Source organism: Argiope bruennichi, chromosome 7 (assembly GCF_947563725.1).
Source record: "Argiope bruennichi chromosome 7, qqArgBrue1.1, whole genome shotgun sequence".
Lineage (NCBI taxonomy): Eukaryota > Metazoa > Arthropoda > Arachnida > Araneae > Araneidae > Argiope > Argiope bruennichi.
The window spans coordinates 47543933-47557087 of NC_079157.1; the positions used below are offsets into that span (position 1 = coordinate 47543933).

At 30.8% G+C, this 13155-nt stretch overlaps 1 protein-coding gene across 1 annotated transcript in view; it reads right to left on the bottom strand.

Moving 5' to 3' along the window:
- Window positions 1–4609: 4609 nt before the first annotated feature.
- The window catches only part of LOC129975873 (protein SPEC3-like), a 227727-nt gene continuing 219181 nt past the window's right edge, over window positions 4610–13155 (bottom strand). The window contains exon 3 of the mRNA XM_056089129.1: window positions 4610–10018. Coding sequence (XP_055945104.1) covers window positions 9975–10018 — 44 coding nt within the window. The 3' untranslated portion in view covers window positions 4610–9974. The remainder of the gene's footprint in view (window positions 10019–13155) is intronic.

Consider the following 13155-nt stretch of genomic DNA (forward strand, 5'->3'; position numbering starts at 1 on the left):
TGGTCGGTACTCAGAATATCGGACATCGTGGGAATATCATACAATATCTTGGCAGCATACTTGCATTATAGGAATATATAGGGGTATATATTGTAAGGAAATATAGGGCTAAATATAGGGGTATAAGTTCTTTTAGTAATATAAGGGTAATGATAATAGAAATAATATAATTATATAGGGGTAATAATAATTCTTGCTTCCTCTGAAAATATAATAATTACGTGTGGTTGGCCAAGAATGTAGATAGCCTTTTTGATCTCATCCTCAGTTATTGTGTTACTGTGATAAAGTTTGTGTCAGATGCTCCGACAGGACGAGGATTCTCGATAATTAATTCGAGCTGGAAATGCCTTGCTAGAAACCACATGAATGTAAGCGAGAAATGGAATAACTCATTTTGATGGCTGTCAGTTCCTTTAAAGATGTAAAAATAGTATCGTTGCTTAACCCCTTACCTGCCGAGGATAACTTGCGAGATTCGGTCCCCAGTGCCATGTATATATATATATATATATATATATATATATATATATATATATATATATATATATATATATATATATATATATATATATATATATATATATATATAGTTGCGAGACGTATATATACGACAGGGGCAGTTAACACATTGACTTAGAGAGACGTATATATACGCCCGAGGCAGGCAAGGGGTTAATTCTATGGCTTATCCTCGATGACGAGATATACCTTCTTGCGAAAAATTTATACATGGCGGTGATATATTTTATGCAGACCACAATACCCGAATTGCTATATGAAGCGACTCAATCATTTAGATATATTGAGTATCTCAAACTAGAGCATGATGATTTCGAAATTAATAATCTAATATGTTTTAGCCTTATCCGTAATTATAATGAAAGTATATATGCTTCCACTAGATTAAAGTGACATTAGAGCATCTAAGTATTCTGCATTAGCTCTAATATAAGCAAGTGAATTGTCTTTCCAGAATACTCACCTGACAAACATTTGTATATTTCTTGGAGAAAAGCTACCGTCCCATAAAAGGAATAATTAGCTGCTAAAAAGTAACCTAGCGGTCTATCAATTTCTGACTGATGATGGTTCAGAACATATTCAGGGGATAAAACTCCATCTTTTTCATACAATTTATTTTTTTATACCATGAACCCTTAAAGCAAATGTAAACATATTTGACAAGGGAAAAAAATGACAATTGCATTGTGAATATATTTGGAAACGAGAACTAATCACATCATAACTCAAGCTGTTTAACTTTTGTACCTGTTTTTATTTTCTCGAATACGAAATATAAGAAGAGGAAATATCGCAATATTGGACCAAAAAATTCGAACTCGAAATTTTATCAAATCTCAATGTTACAAATCTTCCGAAAAACACATTTTCGAACGATTTTGTGATTTCGGACGATTCGGATTATGTTTGATTGTCTGTGAACACAATAACTCCAAAAACGCTTTAAACTAGACGTATGGAAACTGGCATACAGTTTTACATCCCATTTTTAGATTTCTATCAAATTTCAATGAAAAAATTCTATCGGTCCGGCCATTCGAATGAAGGTTTACACAATAGCTACAAAATGAAGAGAATTAAATTGATAAAATTTGGTACTTAGAATTAACACCCAAAATGCATAAATGCATCGGTTTTGGAAGCAAATCCATCAAGGATTAAATCATCTGTAAAAGGCATCCAAAACATTTATTCGGTTTTCTGGTACGTGTTCATCCTAAAGATTTATTGCTAAAGATCGTACTAATGGACTTTTTCGTTAATATTGTTCACCAAAGGTATTTCGTTAATAATACACAAATGTATTTATTATATTATAAGAGAGTAAGTTTCAGGGGGGGGGGTACTATCACTGGATTTCATTACTTTTACTATATTATTTGATGACACCTTTTATTTTCGAATTGTAATCGTTTTGATTTAATTGAGAATTCGTAAATCAAAGGTAATCATTCGTAAATCAAAGGTAATCATTCGTAAATCAAAGGTAATCATTCGTAAATCAAAGGTAATCATTCGTAAATCAAAGGCCAGATATAATTTGCATACTGCATAAACCAAAATAACTATTGAAAAACTCTTTTAAAATGCTCCTCAGAGCAGACCGCTCTTCCTAAAATTGCCAGATTTGGCATACGGTCATTTCTTGAATATTAGCTACTCATTAAGAAGGTGTGTTTCAAAATTTTAATTAATTTAACATTAATCATTCTATTAAGGATATCGTCAATAACTTCGAAATCAGTTATTATTAAAAAATATTATTTATACTCTACTTTAAAATTTAAAAAATGAGCTTTTCAATGATATATATTTTATTTATTTGGAGTGTTTCCATTAATATTTAGAAAGCGCAAAAATATTTTATTTCAGAATAAAGCCTTTTTATTATTTGAGTTAATGCGTTTCTACACATTCGGGTGGTGCTATGATATTAAATACTCTTCAATCAATAATTAAGAGTAAATATTTAAAATAATATGAAGATAGATGAAGCAAATCTACAAAATCACTCTTTTACTATTTGTGCATTGAATTTTAAAATCTATGAATGAGTTTATTTTAATTTATAAATCCTAAAAAAAAACCCCCAGCTATAACGAGAGGTACACATTTGAAACTCTATAGTTGATATATCTAACCTACAATCATTTATGCATCGAATTTACCCTATAAATTCCACCTTTATGACGGAGACTTTAGCAGTCTGCCTAAATACTGATATTTCCTTTCCAGATAAAAATGTTCTATTGTTAAATAGTTTCGCTGGTTCTCAATATCTTTTCAACCTCTCAAAGTCATTCATAGAAATGATAAAAAAATCTTCATTAGGTCAACATTTAATTAAAGACTTGTATTGGTATGGATTGCAGGACATTCAAATATGAGTGATAATTTCCTGATTACAAAACAATTATTGTAAAATAAACTATGATCATTTAGCAAATGGTTGTTTTGATATATTGTAAAATTGTTTCGAAAGTTTTCAATAAAACTACTTACGTCAGTAAATTTCAATATGGAACTTTTTGGTAGTTTAAAGAATGTTAAGGCCAATGTTCCATTTCTTGCCAAGTATTGTTCAACATTTCAACTGTCCCACTAGAGACAAAGTATCTTTGATCCTTGCGAATTCTTGAATTAAATCTTGAATTCATGGAATTAAAACACACATTGAATTTTTTGCCTCATTAAAGTCATTTTGATAGAAATATAATATAAAATCAACAACAACAAAAAATAAATAAATAAATAAAATCAAATTTGACTTTATGATATTTTATGCTGTCACAACTGTAACCTCGAAAATGGCATTGAATATATTCTCTTGCATTATCTGAAGTATTAAAGTCATAGAGCAAGCCTTTGGAATGGGCTTGATTATAATCATTAATCTATTATGTATTTTAAAGATTTGCTTCAAAAAGTTCTTTTTAACGGATGTCCCAAAATTAGCGCAAGATTTGAATTTGCCACCATTCGTGCATTGAAGTGTTGGCAACTCTATTAAAAAAACAATTTGACAGCTGATCGTTTAGGGTTATTAAAAATGGAGTGTTACACGAAAGAACAATGTGTTTTCATTGTTGAACAATATTTCAAAAATAATGAAAGTCTGGCGGCCAAGTTCGAAAATTTGAGAATTCCCCCCCCCCCCCCCCCCTAAATTGTATGATTTTACTCCACTAGATTTCTTTTTATCTGGTTATTTGAAATCAAAGGTCCATACCACGATTTCACGTGTGCATTGAAGGAAGAAATTCAACGCTTCATCAACGAAATTCAGCCACATTTATGCCAAATGGGCATGGAAAATTTCGACAAAAGAATGAGTATGTGCAACAAAGACGTGGAGACCATTTGCCTTATGTATTATTTCATACATAACCCTATCCTGTGCACTTCATGATTCAATAAAAATATATCAATTTAAAGATAAGAAAACTGTGTTTTTTATTTTAATCAAATTTTGTTTGGTTTGGTTTAGTTATATTAACGCCCCGTTTGAAGCAAAACTAGGGCTATTTTGGGACGGACCTCATCATTTTGAACCGCGGTCAGATGACGAGGACGACACCTGAGCTGGCACCTCCTCTCCACATTACACCAGCGGGAGGACGTTTGGTCATGACGGATTTAGCGTGCAACAGACCCCCTTACACGACGGTTCTTTGGTGGAATCGGGTCACGAACCTGAAACCCTCCTGTTCCGAAGCCGAGACCTTACCACCAGGCCACCGCGGCCCCATTCAAATTTTGTGTTAACATGTTTTTCTATCGTGTATCATTCATTTTTACTAACCCTAAACTATCAGCTGTCAAATTTTTTTTAATAGTCTTGCCAACATTTTACAGCACGAATGGTGGCAAATTCGAAGCTTGCGTTCATTTTGGAACTCCTTTATAAAGCTCAAATTGTAAAATGTTTTCCAATCCTAAACTTCATGGCATTGACGATAGATATTTTTGCTTAAGATTTCAGTTATTCACATTTCAATTCATCATCGAATAATCACATTTCAATCACTCACGATCACTTAATATGTGAAAACAATGAAACATACTCAAAGAATTCTTAACAAAATTTCGTGAAAGAAATATTTATTATCAAGTGAAATTATAAATTGCTTTCACAAAACACAAATACACTGGTGTCGCACTTTGTGTACACACTTAGAACAATATCATATGTGCATGTGCTTAGTGAAAAACACCGGGTTTATACAAATTTGTAAAAAGAAATTATTCAATAATACACACTCCAGTTCATGTTACAAATAACCATAAGCATTTGTTACATATCATAAATAAGCAATTAACAAAAAGCACACAAATCTAATAACAATCTGCACAGCAAAATGCTTTGTATACACAAAAAAAGTTGATTTGTTAAAAGAGTTTATTTAACTTAAAGAATAAAAATTAACATGATAAAAACATTATAAAACGAAGCTTTTAGCGTAATTGATATACTTACATTAGAAAATAAATTATTATAATTGAATCATTGGACACAAGAACATTATTTATTTCTCATTTAAATAATTTTGAAGGAATATTTGTTATAAGAATGAAAGTAATGATTAAAAGAATATAAAAACATGAAAATTGCCTAATAATCAAACCTAGGATTAGTTTAGTTTTTATTCAATATTTTTATTTATTTTTAGATTAATTCGTTCAAACTGCGATTCGTTAGTTTTAATTGTTTAATTCGGACTTTTTGAAATGGCTATATACTCGGATTATAGCTCATAGCTAATTTCTAAACAGGTAGAAATAAATATACATTTCTAACATGAAAAATGTTTTAACGGTAACGGTAACGGCAACGGCAACGGCAACGGCAACGTCGTGATGTTTCGGAGTTCCGCGGTGTGACATGAGCACCTCCACATCATAATTTAGAAAGCAATTATAATTTGTAAGTTTAAGGGAAAGATTACAATTAATTGAAACTCGTTTAGACGAGAGCATAAAGCTGTAAAGTCATGAAATTTAGTGTAATTATTTAATTTATTGTTATGATCTAATTATTAATAGTGAAATAATATTTTGATTATTTATGGGGGAATAAAGAACTTTAATGGATTTACGTTGTACGTGCCTTTCTATGGGGACTGATTTAATTAACAATTTTGATTAATTATTTAAAAAAAATCCAGAAAATTTCACGCGTTGAGCTCACCATAACTATCTAAGGCCGGAATAGAAATAAATTTGAAAAAATATTTAATCCACCAGATTACAAACGGAGATAGAAATTCGCGGTCTTTTTACAGACGGAAAATTAATGTAAATATTTTCAATTGTAGCCCTATGTCTTTTCCTAGAGCTGGGCACAGCAAGATCATAAGATAGAAATTGAAGTAACTCATTGCGAATTTGGGGTAATTTTTCGAAGAACTTAATTGATGTTCTTTTAATATATTCTGAAACAGAAAAAATATTTTAAGTGAAATAATAAATTATATTTTAAAATGTTTCAATTAATGACCGTACTGCTTAAAGAAATTACTATTTCAACTCGTACTTAGATTTAATTTTTGAGACACTAACATTTTAAATTTAAAAAGAGAAATTCCGCTCTTCTCTAATAGAAATAACTGGATTTCAAGGCTCCGAATTGCATCGTTTTAAGCCAATCAAATCCAAGATGTCTGTTGATAGGCGGAGTTTCTTCGATGTTATTGATGAAACAGTTTCATATCATCTAAATAGTCATATTCTTAGATTTTAAAACTTAGTTGCTTTAGTTAGTCTCATAAAAATAGATTTTTTTTTTGGGGGGGAGGGGTTGAAATGGTAGTTCCCCAAGAATATATTATTGAAGACAAATAGCGTCAGGAGATTAAATAAATTTTTTAACATCGTAGTCTTTGAGCAGTATATTTATTGGTTCAAAAAGCATAAAATACAATTCTTTAAATTATGTCGAGTATTTTTTTAACATTCTTTAAATTATGTAGAATATTTTTTGAACATTCTTTAAATTATGCAGAATATTTTTTGAACATGCTTTGAATTATGTAGGATATTTTTTATACTCGTCTTTAAGGTTTAGAAATTAGCTATTTGATAACGATTAAATAGTTAATCTATTATAAAATTAACATTTTAGAATATCTTCATATTTATTCGAACCATTCTGGTAATGCATACCAATGTAAATCCGGCTTGTTTATATTTTTTCTAAGAATTGATACCTTGAATTCTGAACTCGTGAATTAGAATTTATTTGTATTAAATGCATCAAATATATGAAAGTATCAATCGGACTATAATATTTTTAAAGATAATTTTTAAAACTCAAACTATTCTCGTTTTAATAAGTATTTAAGAAGTTGTATTATAATCTTCTTCAAACCATCATGGAATTTTTTATATTAAATTGGTAGATAATGAATATTTGTTATTTTCGTCATGAAAATGGAATTTCTTCTCAATGTGCATTTATTTTATAATTTTTATCTAACTCACGTTCAAAATGATCATTTAAACTCTCCATTAATCTCAATTATTGTTTAGACTTGAAATTACGGAAGGGTTTCTTCGTCAAGCACGAGAAAAGTTCGCCAACAGTTAAAATACAGACTAGTCGGCGGCGATCTTGCTTAGTGCTAAAAACAGAAGTTCCGTTTGAGAAACATTTCAATTTTCCTTTTGTAGGGTTGCAAATGAATTTTCGAGAATTGCCACATTTGGCAAATTATTATTTGAAAAAATAAACTTTACATTTTAACAAAACAACTTAACATTCATGCAATCTAAGTTAGTCAATGGGATTTTAACAGAATAAATTAGTGCCATTTAATATTTGATTTTTATTTCATTTGTTTTGAAACATCACAGACTTGATTGAAATCTACTTTAATGTGTCCCTTGAGTCTGTCACTAATATGTCAACCCGAACAAGTAAACAAAGCACTTTTTTTAGCAACTCTATTGCTGATTATTTATTGAGTTTTTGTCCTTTTTTATTCTTGCTACTTTGGGGATGTAGCATTATTGGCATCTTTGGCGATATAAAGGCGCACATTGAAATAGATTTCAACCATAGATTTTAGGTATCTTGTAGATAACTGAAGTATGTCTTGAATTAACTTTCCATAAGATAACCCTGTTTAAAAAACTATAAATTAGAACAAAACATCAATTTATTAAATAAAATTCTAACAGTTTCGACCCTTACTTAAGTACGTGGGTGAGTCAAAAATTATCCGCAGTTTAGCCAAATTATCCACAATTTAGCCAGAAAATTAGATTTAATGTGCTGATTTAGTGTGCATGTGTATAAATTTAATATTGTGATTAAATGTAACTGAACCTTGATCAGATCGAATCATTTCTTTTTCCATTTGAAAGAGTCAATATATGCATAGTTGCAAGACACGATATTGATAAAAAATTCCAAAAATAAAGCAGGAACAGTCATACTCGCAATTTGCATTAGACCACAACCTCTATAGTTGCAGAGATTCATCTTTCTACTTTCACTGCAGGCTTATACACTTTTTTGCAGAATGGATTTTGCAGTTCTAGTATATTATTGTTGGTATCTGGATGCCATTCCACTTATATATTTGGACCTCAAATAAGCAGTATGCGAATGCCGTATTTTCAAACGGGATTTGCAAATGTGATACATTTGTGGTTGATTTCTCAACTAAAAACTATTTAGTTTAGAGAATGTATAGTCATCATCACCACCAACAACAAAAAAGAACATTCTTAACTTTGTTATTTATTATCGCATTTTCACAAAATTGGCATCGATGGAAATGGCGAAAAGGGCAGGTCTTTTGGGGTAGACAAACTGATTAACCGAGTTAATTAACTTACTATCTTGACATTTTTTTATTACGGGAATGATATTTTTAAATAATTCGATACAGCAGGCCTTTTTGTAAGTGTATCAAATTCCGTTCCAAAATTCACAGTAGTTCTTGAGATACACTTAATTTTGTTTTCAGAAAACTCCGCCCCAAAAGAGTCAACTCATCGGAAACCATATATTAAGTAACTCTCAGCTTTTAAGTAAGTGCCAGTTAAGAGAAAAAAAATAATATTTCTGCAGCCAGTCTGTCCTGAAATCAAATTTCATATCGTCCGAGTGAAAAAACCCTTCATTTTTTAAAAACAAAACAAAATTCATATTAAATTAAAATCGTCTGATCTGAAAATAAATTTATTATTTAACTAATTGCGATATTATAATTGCCGTTGAAGTTTGGGTTTCATGAAGAGTATATCTATAAATACAAATGAGCTTAATATACAGTTCCACAAAAAGTGGGTGTTGCAAATCGACTGGGGAATTTCATAATGATTGTGACTATTTCGAAAACTAATTGAGATATGCGGACAATTTTTTGAATTCCGGCATTTTAACATATCAGTTTCGATCTTATGCAAACATTTTATTATGTTAAAATTCACTTTTTTTCCACATTCATATTTAAAAATTTATTAAAAAAATATCAAATTTGCATTATTTCTGCATTTATTTCATAATTTTATGAAATATGCTAATTTTTTTTAAATAAATGAAAAAATTTTGGAGAAATTTTTAATAATTCCCGAGAAAATTGAAAGTTCCTAAGACTCATTTAACATTGTGTCATTTTTCAAAACCTTATAACTGTCGAAATTATCATCAGAATTCCGTAAAATTTTGTTGAAAGGTTGATTTTATGATTGCAAATCGATTCAGTGAGAAAAATTGATAGTCGTAATGGAAAAATTTCGAGATAGCAGTTAATTAAATCAATTAATCCGTTTGTCTACCTCAACAAACTTGCCCCTGAAATAATTTCCATCGACAACAAATTTGTGAAAATGCGATAATAAATAAATAAAGTTACAGAGGTGTTCCATTTTTTTTTTTTGTTGAGACATTAAAATTTAAGCAGCTCAACTAAATATGTCAAAGGTAAGAGGCAATAGCGAGAATTTGCATGCTTATTGAATCTTAGCCTTTATTTAATGCACATAAATAAACTGCGAATAATTTTTGACTTTTCTTCGTACTCAGAACCGAAACTAAAGAACATAACTTTCCTACAGAGCACTGTTAACAGCTTTAAAAAGCATTTGGCATTTCTCGTGAATATGTACACTGTAGAAAAGAACTACACTACTTGTGTTCGGCAGCATAGAAGAACCCGCTCTAGAGAACATCACTTTGCATCACACCTGGAAGTGCTAGTTAGGTGCCAGAAGACTTTGTTGTAAGTACACCAAGAGGTTTGGGCAGTTGTAGAGGTTGTATCACTATATATTTCAGACAATTGCATAGTACTATAGGAAGAGAAAACCAAAGGTAGAGTATGTGCGAAAGAAGAGAATGTTGTTGCTGTTTTATATCCTGTCTTTGCTGTTTGGCTTTCGGTGAGTTTGTTGGCTACTCCATAGTTGCTTCACGGTGCTTGCAAAGAAATCCACGGCAGCTACACCATGGCACCTCCGTTCGATTCATCGACTGCTTTTGAAACTGCAAAGAAAAAAGAAAAGTACATTAAAAAAACAACCGACAACCGAAAAGAAATCGATAACCTAAACAGTGCAAAATCAGTTGCAGTGTTGTTATGAAAAGATTGCAAGATGGAGGATTGGAAGTTTGAGACTTAGATTGAAGATAGGGAAGGCAGAATAATATATTAAAATTTTCTACTACAACCCTATGCTATTTGAAGGAAATAAAGTGATTTAAAAAAAATCTATAATAATGTTCAATTATGTTAAGCTGATAAATCAGTTTTACAAAGAAATTTGGATGAAAAATATTGTGACAGTGATGTACCAAAAAGAATTTGATAACATATATTTCAAGTTTCCATGTTATAGCGGATGATTAAACGAATGGAACTCTTGAAAAACCTCCTCTAAGAATGTCCATTAGACTTCTTCACCAAGCCTTCTTGGCAGAAGGTATCGTGACAGTAAATTGCAGGAACAGCAGGAGACAAAATAAAATTTCTGTTTTTGGCAGATGATTATAAGAAACTAACTATCGGAACACCTTTCATGAATATTGATAGGTACTTCTTTTTTTTTCTGGAAAATAGCAACAATCCGCCATATTTCACCATCCACGAAAGTGTAAGATTCCTGAAGAGCTGAAGTGTACAATATTGTCATGTTGCTTATTGGTTTTCAAATGATCTGAATGACAAGTTATGTTTAGTAATTACAAGGTTATTTTATAAAAAAATGAAGTTTCTTCTTTGGAAGAAATCCAAGGATTGACGATATCAACATGCCATATGAAATTTTCCCTCGCTTTCACAGCGGCCTAGCTAATATTTACCCTTAATTAGTTCCTCTTTAAACATTTCTTGAAAACTCTTGATTTGACTTGACATTTCTTGATTTGACTTGATTCAAACATTTCTTGATTTGAATTGATTCAAACATTTCTTGATTTGACTCTTTGTGTTTTTTAGTCACCACGTTCACTTAACCGACCAGATGGACTTCACTAGCATGGACTTCGCTTAAAATTTGAAAGATATCTGCAAATTTAGCGTCAAAATCATTTACCAAATTCCATCCATCTAGTTCAAAGCGTTTTTGAGTTATTGTGTTCACATACATACAATCAAACATAATTCAAAGATGTCTTTTTCGGACTCAGCGAGGTCTAAAACGCGGATATTCATTAAAATTTCGAGGTTGATTTTTGTTTGGTTTGGTTATATTAACGTCCCGTTTGAAGCAACACAAGGGCTATTTTGGGACGGGCCTCGTAATTTTAAACCGCGGTCAGATGACGAGGACGACACCTGAGCTGGCACCCCCCTCTCCACACCACACCACACCAGCGGAAGGACGTTTGGTCATGACGGATTTAACGTGCAACAGACCCCCTTACACGACGGTTCTTTGGTGGAATCGGGTCACGAACTTGAAACCCTCCGGTTCCGAAGCCGAGACCTTACAACCAGGCCACCGCGGCCAAATTTTGAGGTTGAATCTTTGACTATGACAATATTTTTTCTTTGTATGATTCGTAAGTGAGAAAAAAAAAAGAAAGAAAGAGCCGAATATATTTTAATTCTAAACAAAATTATTCATTTGTGCTAATTAATATTTCTTCATTTCCCCAGAGGGCATTGCTATATACAATTAGAAAAGGGGAAACTTTATAGGGAAGAAACGAATTGCTTTATAAGGGTGAAATATGTTAAGTCTAGTTCACTGGTTTGGAGACATATATTATAAAAAGTTATATTACTAATTATGTAATTAAAGATGTTTAGTAATCTAATGAAAGAATGTTTTCTTCAAATAGACGATTCTGTTTTATTCCGGAATACCTTTCAGAAGAATAGGAGAAATCGGATGAAGTAGTTTTACTTTCTCATGACACTTAACATTTATAATCAAGGTGAAATTCTTTTTTAAAAAACATATGGTTTATTTCGCAAAGCGTTTCTTTTTTATTTAATACAAACGTCATAATTGCTAAGGAATTCGGTTTTTTTAATATTACTTCCACCTGGTTTAATTTAATTGAACAACAGAAGGCATTTAAATTAAAATCTTCATTACAATTATGAACCATTCCAGTTTTTATTAAAAAGCTATTTCAGAATTTCTTTGAGAACTGAGGTTTTTCCTTTCACCTTCCACATTTCAGACAGATAATTATGAAAACATTCAGATCATTTAGGCATATCAATATCAACATTCTTATAGTAGTCTTCCATCTAATGTTGAACGTGATGTTAATTTTATTTTCGTTCCAGAATTAAATCTAGTAAAAAATTGGTTTGTAAGTAAGTAAAGTTAAACTGAAATTGCAACTGACAATTACTTGCTCGATTAATTATTATGCAATTAGAAGGTTTTAATCTGCATGAAGTTTTCAACATAATCTGTCTCAGAATTTCTTAGTTTGTTTAGTTTAGTGCGATTTAATAGAGGAAAAGCCAGATTTGACTATGCTGTATCAAGAGGATTTCTTAAAAATATTTAAGTTTTCAACATAATCTGTCTCAGAATTTCTTAGTTTGTTTAGTTTAGTGCGATTTAATAGAGGAAAAGCCAGATTTGACTATGCTGTATCAAGAGGATTTCTTAAAAATATTTACAAGATAATGTGAAACAATATTGAAATGGCAAAAACCTTCTAGTTATTTTTTTCAGATTCTTCTATTTCCAGGCAATATTTCTAAAGGCAACATACCAATTTTCATTTACCTAGTTCTTTGAGTTCTTTCTAGTTCTAGCATTTTTGAGTTATCACGTTCGAACACATATGGACAGATGGTTCCAAAATTAGATTTTACAGACTAGTGCAGGATTAAAGTTTGAAGTTTCATCAAAATTTTGAGGTCTAAAACCTCCTTTCTGTGTATTTTAAATGCAAAAAAAATTATAATAAATAAATAAAATCTTTAAAATTTGGGATACTTTATTCAACAGTGGTTCAGTTCTGGAACACTTCTTTTTTCCATTTTTTTTCAAAGAATTAGAAAAGGGTACATTCCAAGATATATACACAAAATCAATAAAAAGCTTTTTTTATATCAATAAGTGTTATTTTATTAAAGATATATATTTTTCTAAAGACGCGAATTCATTAAAAAAATTAAAGGCGAGTAGAATCTCTAGTTTGACATACCT